The sequence below is a fragment of the Prunus mume genome, linkage group LG1, assembly GCF_029339155.1.
Source record: "Prunus mume cultivar Tortuosa linkage group LG1, ASM2933915v1, whole genome shotgun sequence".
Lineage (NCBI taxonomy): Eukaryota > Viridiplantae > Streptophyta > Magnoliopsida > Rosales > Rosaceae > Prunus > Prunus mume.
Window position 1 is genome coordinate 13647664 of NC_142698.1, and position 22052 is coordinate 13669715.

At 37.9% G+C, this 22052-nt stretch overlaps 4 protein-coding genes across 7 annotated transcripts; 3 read left to right on the forward strand and 1 right to left on the reverse strand.

Moving 5' to 3' along the window:
* Positions 1–2240: 2240 nt before the first annotated feature.
* ORP3B (OSBP(oxysterol binding protein)-related protein 3B) lies at positions 2241–6400 on the forward strand. Its single transcript, XM_008242596.3, has 10 exons — positions 2241–2377; positions 2773–2866; positions 3355–3471; positions 3570–3642; positions 3760–3878; positions 4040–4161; positions 4378–4554; positions 5030–5174; positions 5638–5816; positions 5957–6400. Exons 1-10 carry the CDS (start codon positions 2280–2282, stop codon positions 6201–6203), a joined length of 1371 nt encoding a protein of 456 aa, XP_008240818.1. The 5' UTR covers positions 2241–2279; the 3' UTR covers positions 6204–6400.
* A 1559-nt stretch (positions 6401–7959) lies between these two features.
* Positions 7960–13657, forward strand: LOC103339309 (telomere repeat-binding protein 5-like). Of its 4 annotated transcripts, XM_089054181.1 has the most exons (11): positions 8060–8114; positions 8194–8247; positions 9645–9794; positions 9896–10700; positions 10931–11125; positions 11262–11324; positions 11417–11496; positions 12117–12352; positions 12505–12819; positions 12905–12968; positions 13234–13657. In XM_089054181.1, the coding sequence occupies exons 3-11, from the start codon at positions 9714–9716 to the stop codon at positions 13384–13386; spliced, it is 1992 nt and encodes a 663-aa protein (XP_088910307.1). In that variant the 5' UTR covers positions 8060–8114; positions 8194–8247; positions 9645–9713; the 3' UTR covers positions 13387–13657. The 4 variants fall into 4 exon arrangements, with proteins under 4 accessions (XP_008240801.2, XP_016646754.2, XP_088910307.1 ...); XM_008242579.3 differs by lacking the exon at positions 8194–8247 and having other exon boundaries at positions 7960–8114; XM_016791268.2 differs by lacking the exon at positions 8194–8247 and having other exon boundaries at positions 7971–8109.
* Positions 13658–15597: 1940 nt separating this feature from the next.
* LOC103339294 (GRAS family transcription factor) lies at positions 15598–18897 on the forward strand. Its single transcript, XM_089042578.1, has 4 exons — positions 15598–15726; positions 16032–18475; positions 18592–18633; positions 18668–18897. Exon 2 carries the CDS (start codon positions 16138–16140, stop codon positions 18388–18390), a length of 2253 nt encoding a protein of 750 aa, XP_088898704.1. The 5' UTR covers positions 15598–15726; positions 16032–16137; the 3' UTR covers positions 18391–18475; positions 18592–18633; positions 18668–18897.
* Positions 18898–19264: 367 nt separating this feature from the next.
* Positions 19265–20240, reverse strand: LOC103339285 (membrane protein insertion efficiency factor). The gene is made up of 4 exons (XM_008242559.3): positions 19986–20240; positions 19837–19896; positions 19565–19705; positions 19265–19465 (listed from the first exon to the last, which is right to left on the reverse strand). The coding sequence occupies exons 1-4, from the start codon at positions 20170–20172 to the stop codon at positions 19404–19406; spliced, it is 450 nt and encodes a 149-aa protein (XP_008240781.1). The 5' UTR covers positions 20173–20240; the 3' UTR covers positions 19265–19403.
* Positions 20241–22052: the final 1812 nt, after the last annotated feature.

Below are 22052 nucleotides of genomic sequence, written 5' to 3' on the forward strand. Positions count from 1 at the left end.
ATATGGAGAGCTTGATTTTAATACGATTCTTTACTTTTGCTGTATCTAGTGTGAAAGCGTGACAGACGGTGATTAGAAAATTGAGTTTTTTTTTTCCCCTCTCTACTTTATGATTGATTAGATAGAAAATCCTTATAATCAAACATTTTTTAGGATAAAAAAAATCTTATCTCTATGTGTGACTGTTCTTTTGCCGCAAATGAGTTCCCACCATAATGATGGTGACTTCCTCTCCTCCATGGCCCCCCCCTCCTCCATGGCACCCAGGATCAAAACCTTAGAGTTGGGGTTTCGATACTAAGACTTATTGATTTTTTTTATATATATCCATTCATTTGTTCTGTCACGTAACCTGCACATGCATGGATATTCAAAAAACTGACATTGAACTCAACTAACATTAAGAACTTTTCATTAGAGTATTCAATATTAAACATGTAAATGGAAAAATAAAATTCAACTAGGATTTGGTTATTAATTTTTTGAATTTAATTAATTGACAAACCACAATTGCTTGATGCCACAACGTAATTATAAAGTATGCAGGCATGTGAAGAACCCAATCGTGCTGCTACAAACATGTAAATTAAAATAACAATACACCTCTTTATTTATTTCAAGCAGATTCTTCATACATGTCAATTAAATCCACCGCTAATTATTACTTGATATTTTACTAATTTAATAGCATAATGATTCAATTGCAGAGTTACTAAATATACTAAATGTCTCAATCGGTCATTTGCTGCTCACCAACCATTTGGAGAAAATACAATTAAAAGCAATAGGGAAGAAGAGGACATACATGACACATGTATTGCTTCAATTTGAGGTTTGAGTTTTGAGCAGAAGGAAGTGTGTGTTTTAGATGAGCCACCAAACCAAACCAACCCTAACAAATATTATAGGTGTCAGATGATGTCAGTGTTTCAGTTTGACCCAAAATTATACTAAGTGGGCTAACATTGGGCTAACATTCAATATTAATCAATTTGAAGCCTGGCCCAATTTTTTGTTTTCCCAGCCCAAATTTAATCCAACTCTCCAGCCCAGCCCGATGCCGATGAGATCAAATAAAACTTGATCATCCAAGTTGTACAGTAGCAAAAGTAGAAAGCACACAATCAAGAAAAATCGTACGAGAAAAAACATACAATGCATACTTGTGGAGACGAAATTTCCTATCTGTATATAAGTTTATAACCCTCATACCTAGTGTTTTCTTATAGGTGTGAGATAGTACAATTATGTTTTTTTTTGGATACGTTCTTTCTTTCTTTCTTAAAGCTTAAGCCTTTTGATTCAAATGGAATATTGACATGTGAAAACATAGGTGGCTTTGTACTACATAACAAGCTGTTAGAACCCAACATCACATATCAGAAGAATAGCGTATGACGGGAATCCGGGATGGTATATGAGTTCTTTAGTGCATTTTCTTTATAAATTAGATTTTAGAGGAAAGTTTCAAGTGTGAACTTGAATTATAAATAAAATAAATTTCTTTATAAAGTGTCATAGGTGCGCAGTATGTAACATTATTGAACAACAACATCAAGGAATAAATTCCAAATTTTTAAAAAATTTAATGAGGCAAATTGACATTAACCATGTGGTTAAGAAATCAAATTGGCAGATCACAAAGTTTAAAAAAAATAGTTTTTAGTGATGATGAATCTGATGATGATCAAAACTCTCTTTTTCGCCAAGTTTTTAAAAAAAATGAAGAACAAATGGGAGTGGCCCCCACGTGGCCAAATAACACGTTACCGTGATAATAATGGACAACTAGGCCAGCGATTCTAGCGATTCTTCTCAAACGCGTTACGGGTCCAAGAAACGCATTTGCGTCTCTTTGCTTTTTGCTTGTATTGCCGGCGTCGGATTCGATGCCTGCCTTCGCCGCCTTTATGGATTTTTCTCAGTCCCCACTCTCTCTCCCAAACGCGTTTCCTCCACAACATTCAAAATAATTCAAAACATAATTTTTTTTTTTAAAACAAAGAGAAAATATCCTTCCGTTGTTGACTTCAAACAGAAGTAGCGCCAACGACTCGTTGCTAATCTTCGCTGTTAATCGCTTTGGTCTTATTTAAATAAACATTTAAATCCAAATTTTCCACCTCACCCTCTTCAAGTCTCTCTCTAAATTAACCTCTCTGCCTCTTTCTCTCTCCCTCTCTCTGTCTCTCTCTCTTGCTCGATCGCTCGCTTTGTTATTGTTCTTCAGAAGCTGCTGTGCGAGCAAAATCAGAAACTAGGGTTAGCTTACATCGGAGATGGCTCCCAAGGATCCGAAGCAGAGTGGAGGTTTCTTCGCCTCGATGGCTTCCACTTTGACCAATCTTGGCAGCGCCATGACCAAATCCGTCAACGGGTATCAGTCAAATCCTTCTTTAATTTCATCTTTCGAGCTGGTTCTGTAATTCGTTTACAGTTTTTGGTTTCATGGAGATCGGATTTTGATTTGTGTCTGTTCAATTCTCTTGCTCTTGGTGTCAATTGAAGCACTGCTGGTGCTAGCTGTTACTATAAAAGCTTTGAATCTGGCTTCTATGTTCTATTGGGTTTGAAATGAATCGCTTACTAATTTGGAATTTCTGTTGATGTGGATTAATTTAAGTGGTTTTTTGATGGTTGTGGCATTTACTTGGTGTTTGATTACTTAGTAGTACTGCCAAGTTCTGAATCTAATGTCTGCATGCTGAGAAGCTAGTTTTCTATGTTTTGAAAAATCCGATTGTGACAATTCTTGGTATTTTCACTGTACAGCATAGTGGGTTATGAGGGGCTGGAGGTTATCAACCCAGATGGAAGCTCAGAAGATCTCGAAGACGAAGCAAGGAAAGGAAGGTGGAAGCAGGAGGTACACTACTTTTCTGCCATGGAAATACCCAACTCCCCTATATGACAATGGAGAAAACGTTTCCATATTGGTTTTGTTCCCAATATAGTTGTTAGGGTTGCAAAACATATGTCAAGATTGCATTTCTCGCATGGTGATCAGCCCTTATATTAGCTCGTGTCTAATGGCCTTTGAAGGCAGGCATCATAGAGTACCATATGGTGCACACCTAGAATCAGGCATCATGTCATTTCTAATTTTTCTTTGGACAAGCTGGATCAGTTCATTCTTAGTTGACTAAAATGAAACCTTTTCTTCCTTAATTCCTTGTATGGCAGCTTCTGTGCATGCCTTGTGTTGATCTTATAAGCAGAAACTGATGCTTTTCCTATAGGGATAATAAGACAATCTATTTTTGTATTGATAAAAACTACTTTTTTTTTCTTTTCAAAACTTTCTAATGCTTTCATGCATACTCAATTCAGAAGTTCTTCCTCTTTCTTTTTTAGGATCGGGATGGTTACTGGAAGGTGATGCAGAAGTATATAGGCTCTGACGTCACATCATTGGTGACCCTTCCTGTGCTTATTTTTGAGCCAATGACTATGCTACAGAAAATGGCAGAGGTTTGTGTTATTTGTAATTGAATGGCATTATAAGAAGCTTTGTTCAATCCGATCCTGTTCTCCTCAGTGAATCTTACAATTGCCCCATTATGTTACAGCTGATGGAATACTCCCATCTGTTAGATCTGGCAGATGAATGTGAGGATCCATACATGAGATTGGTGTATGCTTGTAAGTATTTTCTGCATCTCTGCTCTGTATAGGCATTGCTGTTTCCACTTCATTTCCCTCTCCTTTTCTGTTTTTGCATGCACTGTATGATGACTAACTTACAGTTGCTGGTTGCAGCCTCATTTTTTATATCTGTTTACTTTGCCTTTCAACGAACCTGGAAGCCATTCAATCCAATACTTGGTGAGACTTATGAGATGGTTAACCATGGTGGCATTACGTTTATATCAGAACAGGTAAGTACTAACACCAAAACTAGCAATTATCTGTTTAGTTATAATTTATGGTGCTTTGGGATGAAAATAAAAGCACTTTTTATTTATTTGCATGAATCTCAAGTTGTTGATGCTTATCATTATCATTTTTAAATGAATTTATGTTCTTGTATTCCTTCCAGGTCAGTCATCACCCTCCTATGAGTGCTGGTCATGCTGAAAATGAGCATTTCATTTACGACATAACTTCGAAGGTGAAAACCAAATTTCTAGGGAACTCAATTGATATCTATCCAGTCGGAAGGTAACATTATTTGATCTTTCTCTGTGGCTATAATTTTGTTACTAAGTGATTTTGTATCTTCTTAACTCCTTTGAAATTGTAATGGTAACGTTTTATCATGAGATTTGAAAATGAAAACATTTTCCTCATCTAATGATTTATGTTTAAGCAAGAGATGAAATTGCATAGTACTCTTTAGTAATAACTTGTGTAACCTTTAATTGTTTTTTTATGCAGAACGCGTTTGACCCTCAAAAAAGATGGCGTAGTCCTTGATTTGGCACCCCCTCCAACAAAAGTTAACAACTTAATTTTTGGACGAACATGGGTTGATTCACCGGGAGATATGGTTCTGACCAATTTGACCACGGGGGACAAAGTTGTGCTATATTTTCAACCATGCGGCTGGTTTGGGTATGACTACCTTTCTATTGTAGTGTTCACTGCTCGTCACTTGTAGCATTGTTTGCATCACATGACTGCTTATTGAGTAACATCTTGTGGGAAGGTATTTTGGTCATACAATCGAAGTTTCAGGTGTAAAACTATCTTCTAGGGTTCTATTAAAACAAAAAATAACTGTAACATTGTGAACCTACCTTCTTGTTGTTTTATTAGTTACCTACTCCTGATTGGGCCCAATATACTCCTGGGATGCAGTGATCCGAAACAAAAATTGATAACACCAAGATTTTAGACCAGACTGACTGGCCAGGGGAAAAACCCCAAATTGAGGGTCAAAACTAATGTGGAAAGAGATATATGTAGTCAACTCCAGTCTTTTGGGATAATGACTTGGTTTGGGTTCAAGGCTTTTTAATCTTTAGTTATCCTAGTGTATGCTCTATGTTGATTTCACTCTTGATCTGATAAAATATTGTGCTTGCAGATCTGGTCGCTATGAAGTAGATGGGTATGTTTATAATTCTGCCGAGGAACCTAAAATATTGATGACTGGAAAATGGAACGAGTCAATGAGTTATCAACCCTGTGACTCAGAAGGGGAACCACTTCCTGGCACTGAACTGAAAGAGGTTAGGTTTTACCAGCTACATCTTGTAACTTGTAGAATCTTATTTAGGAAAACCTGGAGTGGACTTCTGTATGGTTCGTGCAAAGTGGAATTGCAGGTTCAGACCTGAGGTCATTGATAGCTATATTTGTCCTTTACATATCTGGTGTCCAGTTGGTGTATGAAGTTGTAGAAACCAACTAATCTTTATAGTTCATAGGCACTCCTATTGTTTTCATGGCCAGTTTTGAATTTTGTATTGAGTGCATTCTCATGATCGTGATGCCATGTTATTTATCTCTCCAAAGATTGAGAAGATTGGTAACTATTTTATTTTGTTCCTTCCTATTTGTCATATCAGAGGACTAGCGTACTAGTTGAGAACATTTTTTTTTGTCCATTTATGGTGACCTAGCAAACAAACTTTTTTCTTTGTTTGTTCTTTTCAGTAAACTCATAGGAAATTATTCATTGTTTCATTACAGGTGTGGAGAGTTGCTGATGTTCCAGAAAATGATAAATTCCAGTACACACATTTTGCGCATAAGATAAATAGCTTTGACACTGCTCCTAAGAAGTTATTGGCATCAGACTCTCGCTTGCGTCCTGATAGATACGCACTGGAGCAGGGTGACCTATCCAAAGCGGGTTTTGAAAAGAGCAGGTCTCTCTCTCTCTCTCTCTCTCTCTCTCACACACACACACACACACACACACACACAATACAGTAAGAGATTGAATTGAAATATGAAAATCATTGGTAAAAACTGACATCTTAAATATGTCTACCTACTTTTTTGTCAGTCTGGAGGAGAGACAGAGAGATGAGAAGAAAAATCGAGTGGCAAAGGGACAGGAGTTTACTCCAAGATGGTTTGACAAAACAGATGAAATCTGTCCTACAACGTGGGATGACATGGAAGTGTACCGTTACAATGGAAAATACACTGAACATCGGGCTGCAGTAGATAACTCAGACAGCGTTGAAGCGATTGACGTCAAATCAATAGAGTTCAACCCCTGGCAATATGAGAATTTGGCTGCTGCTTGAGGTGTATCATGTGATTGTTTTGCTTGTATAATAGTTTTGCTTATTTATTTGTTATTCTTACCTTTGCTCCTCCCCTTGGGAGTCAGTATCATGATGGAATTATAAGACGGATAGGCTTTCCTAGCTATGACATTGATGTGTTGTGGTGGTAGATCTTTTGCAATCTTTTATTATGAAAAGCAATTGAAGGTTGGAAATCTGACTCGTTCTTGTGTGACAATTTCTCTGAATATCATACCGAATAGCTCTGTTAATGAGGTATCTGTGAGTTAGGGTTTAGAATACAATGAAAGAGATGGTAGTGATGGTGGTCCTGAGACAGGCACGCATGATTATGTGCTGTTGTGATGGTGGTGGTGGCTCGCACGTGTAAAGGCTGTGGGCTGCTTCCAAAGTTCTTGGCGAGCCTCTTTTTCAGAGAAACATGGGTTTGTCTTTCAGTTGGCTGATGTAAACCGATGCGAAAAAGAGGTCACATTGTGGCCTGCGTTCTCTTTCAATTTCCTTCCTGTCCGTACTCTCAAGACCCTTTCAGACCTTTTTCACTTGGTCATCCCTTATCCACTCTCTCTCTCTCTCCACAAAAATATGCCACCCTTATCCCCTAACTTATCGCTCTTTGCCTCTCTCAGCATGTTAGAATGCTAGCTTTACCTCTTCCAATGAAATCCCATCTCATGAATTTATGGACCTCATGCCATTGTAATGTGGGTTTGCCTTTTGGGTTTATACGAAGTGATTGGATATTTGTTTTCCGTCTAAAATTGGATGCTACTTCAGCTTTCATGTCATAAATTTTGTCCCACTACCCCAACGAGAGAGAGACATGTCCACAACTTTTTCATCTTAGAGAGACAATCATAGTGTCCATATAATTCGTTTGAGTTTTGATAATTTTGGCAAGCTCTCATTGCCCCTTTAATTGGACTCCACACTTCACCAACTTACACACCCACGCATGTATGTGTGGGGTAGTCCACAGTTATGTTTAAAGCGTGCTAATTTAATTTTGTTGAAACACGTTAATTTAATTTTGTTGAAAAAGATTTCAAGTTCAAATCAAATTTGATTAACAAGGTTATCGATATACATCAATAATGATAACATATTTGTTGAGGAATCAACAAGTTATAAGTTGGAGTTGTGCATATTTTTATTACTTGGGGACAAAGAGCATTTCTAACCGATGCAAAAGTCTTTTTAGAAATAACATCTCACATCACTTCAACCGATGTGTCAGTGATATGGAATGAAATGGAGGTTGAGATGTTATTTTTGACATCCCAAAAGTAAGATATCAAATGAATATTTTATTATTTTTTCTTTTCTTTTATTTTTAATTAAAAATAAATCAACACTAAAATATAATAAAATAATAATTTAATTTGACATATTTTGTGGAATGTAAAACTGTGTAAAATATCAAATAATATCAACCATCAAATTTAAATTTAATGTTTGCTATTGATATCTCCTTTGGATGCTCTTACATGAGCAAATAATTCAGGTATTTTTATACACACAAAAGCCTTGGTATGAGTTGGTCAAAAAAAGGAAGACAAGGAACGTGGAACACGGTGGAAGGGCCTAGGAAGAGCAGCAAAGATGATTGAACCTCTCCCGTACGTACAGAAAAAGTGCATTGTTTTTATGTGAACGAGATAAGATTCAACCCAGAATTATGGAGAGACTTACACGTGTCAAGAACAGGACTGATGTGGCTCAAACGTAGGAACTGGTCCAAGAGGTTTTTGTTAACTGCTGTAGCCGGTAAACTCCCACCAGTTACCGGTTAGCTCAATTATGGGGATGAAGTTCAAACTTTATAAACAGTTGGGGGGTTTAAGAAACAAGTTGGGTGGTTTTCAGGGGGTTTTTGGTGATCAGACAGAACCCACTTTCATAGGTGAGGTGAGAATATTATGTGTATTTTAGACACTGCTTTCTGTGTCCCTTATAAGAAAAAACAAGAGTAATTCTCTCTTTTCAGGCAGGGATTTATATTTTCATCCATGAAGATGAGAACCCAGATCAAATTTTGCATGTATTTTTCTAAAATCTCATATTTTTCTGTTTAATATGCTTGCCCTGATGTCTTCTTGTGTGTTTGCACATTTGAATTTCTTCGAATTCGAATTTTTGTCTTCCAAATTCCCCTCTCATTCTCATGTAAACTCACTTTCTGGTGGAATTGTAATTCCTTCATTTCTTTTAATATAGAAGTCTCTCTCTCTCTCTCTCTCTCTCTCTCTCTCAAATATAAATATGATCTTTGAACCAGTGAACTATATGATGATCTGCCGTTTTACAATTCTGTCAGAGGGTTTAACGTTGGCTTCCTGTTCTTTTATATACTAATACATATGTTAAGTTATGCCTTCGTGACATAAAAAAGGTGTTAACTTTGTTATGATTTGTAGAAACTGAGGGGTCTTATTTAGGAACAAGTTGACATATATTGTATTCTGCAATGTGATGATTTCAAGGTTTTCTAACTACCCTTTTGTCTGTAAGCCTTGTTTACCCTTTTAACTGTAAGCCTTCTTGTCTGCATTGCCTCACACATATACCATTCTAGTAATTTCTGCATTTGATTTTCCTTTGTTTTATTTATTTTATATAGGAGAATATGTAGGTCTATATATATTTTTGTTCACTCCTTAGATTTTGGCCATCTGGAAGTAGTCATGAAGATGATTGGTCAGAAATGAAACTGAAAAATGAATTTCCCAGGGGAAAGGGAAGGAAAGCAGGAAAGCTACATTTGGTTGCACAGAGTTTTTGGAATTTATTTTGATTATGATCTTCTGTTGTTCCGTTTTTTGAGTTGTACTTCACTGAATTAAATTTGGTCCCAAAGTTGGTCTTCTCTTATTGCAGATCTCATTTTGACTTTAGAACTTTGGGTTTTGCAGCAATTGGTACAAGACCACTTAAAAGCATATAAGATCTTATCTGCATTATGTACCCGTTGTTAAAGAAAGAGTACGATTTGTTTCATGTTTTTGTGTCCTAGTGTTCTTGGTCGGTGTTCTTTTATTCATGGGATTAGGACACATAAATTCGTTTTTGTATTAAGTTATCAACCACCCAACAATTTGTTTCATATATGTTCCTTTTTTGTTGATCAGGCCTCTTAACCTTGATACGATATTTATTTGGTTGAAGTACAAGTTTTGTTCTAGTTTCATCAGTATTAGTCTATTATTTACATCTTACAGCCCAGCTTCACCCCATGCAGTGGTCTTTTACCTTTTTTTCTTTCTCCACATGCATTCGATGCAAGAACTTCCTGGCTGCCAGTTCTGCTACTTGTTTTTCACCAAATTTCTATATTTTCCATTCCTCAACGCATAAGTGAATTTCATGTCATTGTTTTTATCTTGTGATGTTGAACTGATTGCATTAATTTTGGTTAGCTAACAGGGTCTTGTTCTGTAGGCCTTGAGATTAAAGAAGCTTGTTACTTTTAGCAGATGACTTTTTCTACTTGTGATGAAAGTCTGAGATATGGTATTGCAGCGGAGGTTGGACTATGGCTTCAATGGCTACCAGGTGCCTGAGGTTCCTCGAGCTTCTAGATCAGCCAGGGTAAAGGCTCCCATGACCAATCTTATGGGTTGCCTGTTGACATTCTATTTTGTGTGTACAAGGAGTCCTGATCTTGTGGTCTATTAATATTTTTGGTTCAGGGAAGGGGACCTATCAAGAAGAAACTAGAGGCCAATCAGATTCGTGCTTTTGAGATTTTGGCCAGTGTAGCTGGTAAGTTATTGCAGGAGAGCGAACATCCTCTGCCAACAAATGATTCTTGTGGAAAGGATGCGCATTTCATTTTTGATGATACCACTAAGAGCAAACAGGAGAAAGGAAACTTGTCAAAGGAAGACCCGTGTGAGCGCGGAAGCTGTGATGAGCAAACCCTTTTATGTGTGGGCAGGATGCAAGAGTGCCAACAAAGTTATACATTGAATGGGGTTTCACATTCTCAGGAAAATTTTAGTTATGAGATCAACCGAGCATCAAAAAGTTTTGATCATTCAGAGAGTATATATTCTAACAAAGTATTCAGTGACTCTCCCTTATCTGGAGATTCTGTTGAAGAGAAGCCACGGGGTGTACTTAAGAGGAAGCTAGAGACTGGACCATCAAAGGATACGAGCATAAAGGATGAAAGAACCCAGATTTTAGGCAGTTCTGAGGATGTAATGAAAGTGGAAGGGATGCCTCCTGAACTGGTCAGTTGTGGGCATGATGTAAAGACTTCCTTTTCAAGGGACTGCAAAAATCATGATCCTTTACTCTGCCATTGTGCTAATATTAAAGTAGATAGTAGAGATGATGATGAAAACTGTGTTAGGTATGCCCAACCCCTCAGCGTGGTAAAAGAATTTGAGCACCCACCAGACGCCAGTGATGAGAAAATAAATAATCTGGCTGCGTCCAGGCACTGGAGAGTAGCTCCTGAGAGGAGGATTGGGGGTTATTCTAGAAATGGTAATTGGCTTTGTAATGCACTCTTGTTTTGAATGTAAAGTAAGTTGTAGGTGTTATGATTAGTCTGTTGGGTTTCATGAACCGTGCAATTGATATTAGTTTCCTATCAATATCCTTGGCTTAGGATAGAAACATTTTCTCTTGTGCCCTTTTTGGTGTGTTGACTAAACCTTTCTGGATTTTATGTTCGTTATGATAAATATGCTTTGATGGTGGTTTGATGCTTTCAGATGAGAAGATCAGGCAAGTTTACCGCCACGGGAGAACTTGTTATACACATCAAAGATCACAGAAGATTTTTCCTTTCAAAAAGAGAAAGTTCTTTAATCGGATGCCACTCACTACTACACCTGAAAGAGGGTTTAACTGTGAAAGCATATTTAATTCTCCTGATAAGAGAGTAAATAGTGACAACTACTGCACAGGTTCAATGATGCATACTGTCCGCTTTCCATTTTCTACACATGTGCACAGTGCACATTATACTCTCCATTTACATTGAAGGTTTAGGTTTTAGGGATGTATCAAGTTTGGCTTAACAATCCTAGCTCCTAAATGCAGAAATTGGACCATCATCCTCAACAACAGGTGGGCGAGTACCACTCAAGTCCAGTGATTGCAATGGTAAGAATATCTATTGACGTTGTCTGGAATTCTACTACATATTGCCATTTTACTTTATAATTTTCTTACACACTCTTCCTTTTGTTAATCAGTGAAGCTTAGTATTAAATCCTTCAAGGTTCCTGATCTCTTTATTGAAATTCCTGCAACCGCAACTGTTGGTTCATTGAAGGTTTGTGTTATTACCTTTTTCCGAGGTGTTGATATTTTAACTTTGCTGCCATATTGTTTCCCTAGGTTTCAAGAAACAATTAACATTTAAGCCTAACTCTATTTTTGGATGTGGTGGTGGGGGATAAAGATATGGTGTGGATTTTAGAATGTCATATGAAACATTTAGTCAAATCAAATGTGTTTCACCAAAGCCATTGCAGGTTACTTCAACTTATCAAATAAGTAGTTCTTGACATTATTTCGATACTTTTTAAGCTGGAAAACTTAGCGTGGCTGACATAGATGATTGGGTGATTGCAATTCCTTAGACCAATCAAGGTTGGTTGGGTGGAAAATGTTAAGTTTCATCCCTGCGTTTGTACTTTTGAGGCGTCAGGAATAAGGAGGCATTTTACTTTCTAGGTAGTTCATAGCTGGAAATTAGACTATCAATTACGATTAAGAATATGCTGAAGGTATGCAATCTTTCTCTATCATACAGTCTTTTTCCATTTTTGCGTATTTCATTTGACCTCTTAATTATGTTGGGAAGAAAAATGGATCCAAATACGGTTCAAGAAATCTCACGCTATTATTTTGTTTAGATTTAATTGGTAATATCTGATGTTTTTTCTGTAGAGGACAGTAATGGAGGCAGTAACATCCATACTTGGAGATGGATTACATGTTGGCATCCTGGTCCGGGGAAAAAAGGTCAGAGATGACAACAAAACTCTACTTCAGACTGGGATTTCTCAGGATGAGAAGAGTCGTAATTTGGGCTTTATGTTGGAGCCAAAACGTGCAAAGCTTACATATTCTCCACGCAGCAAAGATCCTTCTTTGCCATCTGGCAGATCTCGGGAGTTAACCAGGTAACGGTTTAGTAAGTGTTAGCTTATGAATTGGAACATCTTGTAGTGGTTCTTTCCCCACTCTTGCAGCTCATACTCTCATTATTCCTAGTTTCGGTAGCTAAGAGTTAATCTGGTTGCCTTATATTCATGAGGGTATGTTTTGTTGTCAGGCATTCTGCATCTTTGGTGTCACAACCGGGGACTTCAAATGTCTCCCCGAATCCTCCAGTAATTAATTTTGGTGGTTGTGTTAAAAGAGACCTCAACGCAGCTCCCTCTCTTCCTAGTACCTCTACTGAAAAAACCCCACAAGCATCCCAAGCTCTGGTTGCAGTTCCACCAATTAGCATGAATGCATTGGCTGTGGTTCCTTTTCATCGGAAATCTGGGCATCCAGAGTATGTACAGCGCCGGATCAGGAGACCTTTCTCTGTTCCAGAAGTAGAAGCATTGGTTCAAGCTGTTGAGAAACTCGGAACAGGAAGGTTGGTTTGATCATTATCGCTTCGCTATGGTCAAGGAATATTAGTATCATGATGCAGACTATGTGACAGTTTTCTTGGGTTGCAGGTGGCGTGACGTTAAGTTGCGTGCTTTTGATGGTGCAAAACATCGAACTTATGTGGATTTGAAGGTGAGTTATTAATTTGAGTATAAGGTCAAATGGATTTTTTGGGTTAGTATTTTTTCCCTGAATTCATCTATAGTTCGTTTTTCAACCTCATGTAGTTTGAATAGTGTTAAAACACCCTTTTACACTTTGAATATTCAGTTTTGAGGTTTAAAGCAGTTAAGCTGCTGCCTGATATCGGCGTAGTCTTTATGATAGCCCATGGCCTTAGAAAATGTACTACATTGTTGCCCTCCTAACAAAATGTGGAAAATTGGGAGTGGTGCAGGACAAGTGGAAAACATTGGTACACACAGCAAGAATCTCCCCCCAGCAAAGGAGGGGAGAGCCAGTTCCGCAGGAGCTTCTGGACAGGGTCCTAGCTGCCCATGCCTGCTGGTCTCAGCGGCGCGCCAAGCAACAGGTCAAAGCAGCAGTCTGAGGCCTAGGCTTTGCCAAAAAAGAACTGGGAAGACGAGGGTATCTGTATGTAAATGTTACAGCTAGAAAAATGTCATGTAAATGAGACTTGATGTAATATGCTATTTCTCGCACTTGATCCACTAGACACCAATCTATCCTTTCCCAGTTAGAAGAGTCTTGTGATATGTAAATGATTGTTTATGCAGCAACTGGAGTATGCTCTGAGACTTCATTAAATCCACCAGACATCACATGGAATATATATAATATGACAAATTGTTTGATTCTCAGCCAAGATTTTATGCCAGTGCATGAAGAAGATACTTATATTTCCTATCCTCTCTCTCCTTGAAATCAATTTTGTCGATCTTTTTTCTGAGTTTTTATCTGTCATTCAAATAATATTTTGTTATTTTTCTGCGCTGGTTAAGTTTTTTATTTTGGGTTTATGTATCTTATACTAATCGGTTTGCAATTGCCGTCATTGATGATGCAGACTGCACTATAAGTCTTAAGCACTATTTATCTTAATCAATGATCTTAATTGCAATCTGACAACATAAAAGAATATTAGTATGCCCTGATCAACAACAGAATCACTTACCCACTACATTATATACATAACTAAGGTCTATAAACTTGAAGCCTCACTGCACTCAACACATGGTTTACTAATTTCTATAAAGACAATGGAGCATGTGAAGGAATTCCAATTGGTTTGTTTCTAATTGGTGGTCCTTGGTGTGGCATGTGCTTAACTTGGGTTGATCAATTTTTTTAAGCTTTAATCTTAATTTATAATTAAAATTGTTTAAGCCAACTCTTGAAAAGGATCTTTAACTTGCAAATCAGTAGTTTCAAGTTCGAACTCCCATAACATGTTGAGAATGTATATGTGAGAAAACCCCCCTCCCTCCCCTAAAATATCTCTAGTATAAAAAACTAATTAAAATTGTTTAAAAGTACCTTAAACATGCCCACCATAGTCAAAAGGGTAATTTGATTTTCCATTCAAACACAATGGTGAGGACTCGTTTTCTGCTTTAAAAACTGAGTCCTGTGTACTTGCAACTTATGAGTTTTCTGCTCTAAATTATGTTTTTTGACCAATGACCATGGAACATTAGTCTTCAACTTGGGTTATTATTTAATTGTTAATTGTTGTTAGTGGCATAACAAAAATCAAAGACAGCACAGAGCCACACAAATCACACATGGCTAATCGGATGGCAACCCATTGAAGGAGTCAACCTACGATGGAAGCACTTTTTTTTAATGAGCAAAAGCACTTTCTGTCCCTCTCAATCAGAATTAAAATTTCGTCCTTGCTTTAATGGCTCTTTCTGCCATCAGAAATATGCCTCGCCATTCCCATGCTCATGTGTCACACTCCTTTCTCTTGCTATTCTTGTCAAACTTTTTTTTTATATTAGAATAATTATGTCAAACATTTTAAATGTTTTTAAATTACTATCATTAACAAAAGAAAATCACTATCAGTGACGGTTATTTGAACATAAAATATTTATGACTTGACCAGAAAAACATGTCAGTTAGAAAATATTTCTCTTAAAATGTAGAGCCTTTTTCCAATATTTGACAGTGGATAGAGGATGAGAGTGCGATTTATTTCCATATTTGGCAAATGAACTCACAAAACAAAATAAACGTTTTGTATTCTTATAAAACAAGAGGAATTGTTCTTAAGCGATTATTTATGACATGACTCAAAAAAGAGACGACTCATCTTCATTTTTAGAACTCATATAAAAAGATTAAATGACAAATTATGTTTACACCAGCTTCATTGTGAAAAATTTATAACTCAAATGGTTAAGAAAACCACCCATGTCCCCGAGATTTTCTGTTAGAACCCCCTTTTTCAGCATCACTTACATAAAACAAGAAAAAATTTGGATCATTCGGATAGAAACGTTGCATTCATTATATGAGGTTCTAAAATCTTGACAATACAAGGGCATTTCTGTAAATCTGAACAAAGTGAAAGTGGGTTGAAGTGACTAGGCTTGTTCTGCAAAAGTGGAAAGAGAAATGAGCCACGTGGGACAATATTTCGTTTTCTGATGGACACGTGGCAATCAGGAATAGGCAACGTCGTCCAGAGGGTCATGATACACGGGAAGACAAAGATGAAACCGGTTCGTCTCAAGATATGGACAGGCTATACCCGGTGAAAGCTTGAAATCAACGGCTGGTGTTCGTCTAATAACCCAGAAAGACAATCTTAAAAACTTGAAAGAACTACGTGAGCTCTCCTTTGAGTGTTCCATCTCTCTGCTCGCTCTGCTTCTCTCTTCTGCAATCTCTCTGTGAGCTTCAGGCTTAGCTCTACTTAGAGGTAAGCTTTTGATATTTTGTGGTTTGACATAACCCAAGTAGATTAGAGGTTTTGTTTGTTGTAGCATTCCTGGGTTTTTGAAGTTATTTCTGTTCATAGTTGACCTTCATATTGAATTAACTAATTATATTTTTATAATTGAGAAAAGCTACTTGTTTCAGTGATTTTTCTCTGATTATGCTGTGAAGTTTTGGTGTTTCTTGTTGTTTAAGATGCTTTAGTTTGTGAATTTTTGAAGTTTGAAGGTTTGTAGATGTACTTGTGGAGGTTCCCATTTTCATTTTGGTATTTTAATGGTTTTTTAGGTTGAAGAAGGAAACTAATTTGGAAGGAAATTCTGCAGCTTTTTTGGATTTGGGTTCTCTCTCCTAGTTGGGTTTCTATAGAGACTGTAGAGTAATTACAAAGTTCATGACAATGGATCGTCGTCTTAGGGCTTTCTCTGATTCTTTCAATGGAGTCCAATTAGGGAACCGAGTTTTACCCATTCTTTCACATCCGAACATCGTGGCCCAATCCCAATTCGATAGTAATACCTTCTTAGATAATAATTATAGGGAATTTAATTACCCTCAACCTGTTCTTACCCCGAATAATGTATCTTCATACGCAAGTGTGAGCCCTGAGGACGATTCTCAGGAAGATTGTGACTTTTCGGATGTAGTCTTGAAGTACATAAACCAGATGCTTATGGAAGAAGACATGGAGGACAAGACTTGCATGCTTCAAGAGTCTTTGGAACTTCAAGCGGCTGAGAAGTCATTCTATGAGGTCCTTGGAAAGAAATATCCCCCTTCTCCAGAGCTACACCAGGATTATGCCATTCAATATGGTGAGAGCCCAGGGGATAGTTTTTCTGGAACTGGGAGCAACTATATCACGAGTACTTGTAACAGTGGTGGCTATTTCAGTGACAATACCTTGATTCAAAGTCCAGATGGATATTTGTCTCAGTTAAAGGGTCTTCCAGCTTATAGCATTTCTCAATCACGTTATGGCTCTTCAACTAGGGTCAGTAGCCTGGATGGGCAGGTGGACTCTCCTAGTAGTCTTCATATGCCAGATTTGAATACCGAGAGCCAATCTGTTTGGCAGTTCAAGAAGGGAGTTGAGGAGGCTAGTAGATTTCTTCCTGGTGAGACTAAGTTGGTTGTTAACCTGGAGGCAAATGGGCTGTTGGCTCAAGTGCCAAAGGTCGGGACCAATGGTGAAGTTGTCAAGGTGGAGAAAAAGGATGAAGGAGAATATTCTCCTAGTGGATCAAGGGGAAGGAAGAATCTGTATAGGGAGGATGACGATGTAGAGGAATCAAGGAGTAGCAAGCAAGCAGCTGTTTCTACAGAATCTACTCTGCGGTCGGAGCTGTTCGATACTGTATTGCTTTGTAGCACAGGGGAGGGTCGGGAGCGCTTGGAATCTCTTCGCGAGGCCTTGCAGAATGGAATGAGCAAAAGCGTGCCACAGAATGGGCAATCCAAAGGATCAAATGGAGGGAAAGGTCGTGGTAAGAAACAAACTGGTAAAAAGGAGGTGGTGGATTTGAGAACCCTCTTAATCAGTTGTGCACAAGCAGTTGCAGCTGATGATCATAGAAGCGCAAATGAACTGCTAAAAAAGGTCAGACAGCATTCTTCTCCTTTTGGAGATGGGACTCAGAGACTTGCTCATTGCCTTGCTGATGGCCTTGAGGCACGCTTGGCTGGTACTGGTAGCCAGATTTATAAAGCCCTTGTTAGCAAAAGAACCTCTGCTGCTGATTTCTTGAAAGCTCACCATCTATACCTTGCTGCATCCCCATTTAAGAAGATATCTAATTTTGTTTCAAACAAGACAATAATGAATCTAGCACAAAATGCGACAAGGGTCCATGTCATAGATTTTGGTATCCTTTATGGTTTCCAATGGCCCACCCTTATTCAACGTATCTCCTGGAGGGATGGTGGACCTCCAAGGCTTCGGATTACTGGAATCGAATTTCCCCAACCAGGATTTCGGCCAGCTGAGCGAGTTGAGGAAACAGGACGTCGTTTGGCAGCTTATGCTGAGAAGTTCAACGTGCCATTTGAGTACAATGCTATTGCAAAGAACTGGGATACCATTAAACTTGAAGAACTCAAGATTGACAGGGATGAGGTTCTTGTTGTGAACTTTTTATATCGGGGCAAGAACTTGCTTGATGAAAGTGTGGCTGTGGACAGTCCAAGAAACAGGGTTCTTGATTTGATAAGGAGAATTAATCCAGACCTTTTCATCCATGGAATTGTTAACGGGGCGTTCAATGCCCCCTTCTTTGTTACCAGGTTCCGAGAGGCATTGTTTCATTTTTCTTCACTGTTTGATATGCTTGAAACTGTTGTACCCCGAGAGGACCAGGAGAGGATGTTAATTGAGACAGAGATCTTTGGCAGGGAGGCATTAAATGTTATAGCTTGTGAAGGATGGGAGCGGGTGGAAAGGCCAGAAACATACAAACAATGGCAAGTCCGTAACTTGAGGGCTGGGTTTGTGCAGCTACCTTTAGACCGAGGGCTTGTGAAGAGGGCAGGTGAGAAAGTGAGATCTGGTTACCACAAGGATTTTGTCATTGATGAAGATAGTCGCTGGCTGTTGCAGGGATGGAAGGGACGAACTGTCTATGCCCTTTCTACTTGGAAACCTGCTTAAGAAACTTTGAAAGGCACAGTTATTAGTGCTTGTAATCTGCTTCTTAGCCCTTCGGCTTTCAACAAAGATACTGGAGCGATTCAAGGTAATTGTGTTGCTTGATTTAAGTTTTTGTTATCTTTTATCCTCTCTCTCTCTCTCTCTCTCTCTCTCTCTCCCCCCTTATTATTGCCCTCCTCACATTTGTTGATAATCTGGCAGGTAAAGGGGGTAGCTGACTTTCACTGTTGATGGTTAATTATGGCATGCAGGTGGCCAAAAGTTTGAAGAATCACCAGCAAGGTAAAAGTTTGTCACAACAATCCTTGTTCAATTTAAGAAGCAGAACAGAAAACTGTGCAGTTTGATGCCAGTTGTGTTTCTCTCTCTCTCTCTCTCTCTCTCTCTCTCTCTCTCTAACACAATTGTACCATTCGTTGTGATTGGGATTTCCCTTGTTTATTAGCTTATGTGGCTTTTTAAAAACAATCTTACCCACTTCCTTAAAAGATTTAAACTTTTCTGAAATACCATATTCTTTTTTGCTCAAGTCATACTCCGCCAGAGGCATCTGGAGTTGGCCTGTTTATAGAATTTGGTATCTGAGTCTGACTACCACCATAGAAATGGAATTTGATTCGCCAGGCAAGGCAATACAAGACAACGCACAAAAGAAACTGGTCTTTGGGATCAAATGCAAAGCTGCTTCATTGGATTGGAAGGACCAGTACATGAGTTCCACTAACTATTAATTTATGCCCATTTAATACATACTTCAACCTGGTACTAAATTGTCGGAGCAAATCATATTTTATGGATGATAAACAGGTACTTAACGACTTTAATCATGTTGTGGGGCAGCAGAACCATAAAATAATGTAATGTAGGGTCAACGTCTCATAAGGCTTCAAGCGGTCAAGAGCATTCATTCATGTACCGAAGTTTTCCGTTCGATTTTTCCTCTCTCAGTATCTTTTGTATTAAAAAAAAAGAACGAACTTTTAATCTTATACAGGGAATGTGGCATAATTCGTCTATTCTTCTTCAGGCAAACTTGTCTCGTCGAACCATTGAGGAGGATCATATCCAGTGCCGCCTAAAAATAAGAAACGAACAATTCACATAAATTTAAAGACCCAAAAGAATTTGAAGGAATAAAAAGAAACCCAGCAAAATTAAGAATGTGTTTAATTACCAAGGGGATTACAACGACAGATTCGCCAAGCTGTCAAGACTGAACCTTTTGCAAATCCATATTTCTTGTAAGCTTGCATTGAGTACTCACTGCAGGTTGGGACATACCGGCAACTATTCAGCAACAGAGGTGAGATTTCCCCTGCACTTTCACAAATTTGCTAAATTTAGTCATAACCCACCATTATTATTACTAATTAACAGTCAATGACTTTCTTAATCACGTTTAAATTGACAACTCCCAGAGAAAGAAGAAGAAAAAAAGATGCTTACTTTTGTAGAATTTGAGCACACATAATGCAGCTTTAACTCCCAAATTGTCCACTTCCTTATCTGCTTACAAGCGAACTGCTTGGTGAGCATTTCAGTATGTACGGAAATTAAGAGAGAGAGAGAGAGAGAGAGAGAGAGAGAGAGAGTACCTTGTGGATTGTCCGGATCGGATTCTGTGTCTCCATTCAGTCCATTGATTATGGGGCGACGGCGAGCCCTCCAGGCATGGAATTGATTGGGGTTAATTCTGCGGGAATTGAAGCTAGGGTTTTGCGATTGGGATGGGACAGTTATAGCCAGAGGTCTATGGTAGTTAACCAGCATAACAACCGCCATCTTCAGCTGCGCTTCGACTCGAGCGCGCCTTATGATATTTTCTCCCACTTTTTGTTCCGGCTACGGCGTCGTTTTGCATGTTTATTATTTGCACCACATTTCCTTTTTCTTTTTATTTGTTTGAAATATTTGCACCACTTTACCATATAGCTAGCGGCTACGGCGTCGTTTTGCAAGTTTATTAAATTATTATTTGCACCACGTTTCCTTTTTGCACCACTTTATAATATCACTAGCGCCTAAGCCAATTTTTCGAACCTTAGAGCATCTCCAGCACCAGACTCAAACTGGGGGAAAGGCCCCCTGGCGAGCCCAAGCGCCCTACAGACGAGAGAAGAAGCCCAGGCAAGAGCCGGGTCCCACGATCCGGGCATGCCCAAGAGCAAGTTCCGCTGGCCAGGGTGACATCAATCGTCACAAAGACATAATTCAAATTTTTATTTACTGTTGTGAGTGAATTTCACACGCCAACAAAAAAAAAATTGATTTTCACTCGACGTTAGCGTGGCGTCACTGTGACAAGCCCAACGGGAATATGCCACGTGGCGCTTCTGGACGCTTTGATGCAATTTTTTCCAAAAATCTAACGGCCTTGATTTTTTTTGGCTTAAAAAATTGAATTTTTTAAAAGAAAATACCAAAAAATTATGGATTTTTTCCCTATAAATATCTAACAATTTTATTCATTTTCCATACCAAATCTTCATACAAACTCATCTCCTTCCAATATTTTTCACTTTCCACACAAAATTTTCTACTATAAAATTTCATTTGTGCAAAAATACAAATGTCATCTTCCATCGAAGCCAGAGGGTCATGGACAAATGTTCAAAGAGATCAAAATCTTGGCAACGAGGTAAAATAAAAAAATAAAAGAATCCCGTTTTACTCAATTTAATGTCTTTATATATATATATATATATATATATATATATCTTGCATTTCCAATTTCTTTTTTTTAATAGATTAGTCAAGGCAAAACAAAAAAGAGGAAAACTATTATACATGGCTCCTCAAGTGAACAATGCTCGCAGTCAGTTCCAATGGTGCGTTCCGTGTCAGAAATAATGACACTATTACGTCCTCTGAAGGAAAATACTCCCCAACGTCGTGATCCAGTGGAACCGCCTCCGCCAATGATGGAGTTATCCTTGTATTCCATTGTGTCGGACTATGAGGACCAAAAATATTTCAATTGTATGATGAGTGAGTAGGTATTTCAATTGTATGATGAGTGAGATGTGAATTTTATAATAAATATGGACACGTGGTAACCGAAAATTTTATTTGAAAATTTTATCCAAAAAATGTTATTTTAAATTTTAAGTGAAAATTTTATAATAAATAGTGATACGTGACAACCGAAAATATAATCTAAAAAGCTTATCAAAATTAATGGTTTAAAGTATAAAAAATAAGTAAATAAAGTACAATGAATAGTATTTGCCTTAGACTTGCCCTAGACTTAGCCATCATGGATGGAACCACAAATAACAAGTCTAAGGCAATTACTATTCACTTAAATTTATATATTATTTTTTATACTTAAACCATTGATTTTGATAAGCTTTTGGATAAGATTTTCAATTCCCAAGTATTAATATTTATCGTAAAGTCCTCACCTAAAAATCAAGATAACATTTTCGGATAAAATTTTGAAATTAAATTGGGTGGAAAGTGAATAATATTTGTAGGTATGTATAGAAAAAATTTCCAAATTTTTTTGATTTTTTTTGATTTTTTTAAGCCAAAAATTGGACAACCGTTGGATTGTGCAAGATTTTGATCGGAGGCTCCAAGAAGCCACATGGCTTGTAACCATTGGGCAATGTGGGTTGGTGGGTCCAACAGTAAAAAAAAATTTGAAAATCAGCTGCTGA

Coding starts and splice junctions, on each gene's coding strand:
- ORP3B (XM_008242596.3), top strand. CDS start 2,280: ATGGCTCCCAAGGATCCGAAGCAGAGTGGAGGTTTCTTCGCCTCGATG. Junction 3,643..3,759: donor CATGAGATTGGTGTATGCTT/GTAAGTATTTTC, acceptor TGCTGGTTGCAG/CCTCATTTTTTATATCTGTT. Junction 3,879..4,039: donor TTACGTTTATATCAGAACAG/GTAAGTACTAAC, acceptor TATTCCTTCCAG/GTCAGTCATCACCCTCCTAT.
- LOC103339309 (XM_008242579.3), top strand. CDS start 9,714: ATGGTATTGCAGCGGAGGTTGGACTATGGCTTCAATGGCTACCAGGTG. Junction 10,701..10,930: donor TGGGGGTTATTCTAGAAATG/GTAATTGGCTTT, acceptor TGATGCTTTCAG/ATGAGAAGATCAGGCAAGTT. Junction 11,126..11,261: donor TAGTGACAACTACTGCACAG/GTTCAATGATGC, acceptor TCCTAAATGCAG/AAATTGGACCATCATCCTCA.
- LOC103339294 (XM_089042578.1), top strand. CDS start 16,138: ATGACAATGGATCGTCGTCTTAGGGCTTTCTCTGATTCTTTCAATGGA.
- LOC103339285 (XM_008242559.3), bottom strand. CDS start 20,172: ATGGCGGTTGTTATGCTGGTTAACTACCATAGACCTCTGGCTATAACT. Junction 19,897..19,985: donor CGATCCGGACAATCCACAAG/GTACTCTCTCTC, acceptor GCTTGTAAGCAG/ATAAGGAAGTGGACAATTTG. Junction 19,466..19,564: donor CTGTCGTTGTAATCCCCTTG/GTAATTAAACAC, acceptor TCTTATTTTTAG/GCGGCACTGGATATGATCCT.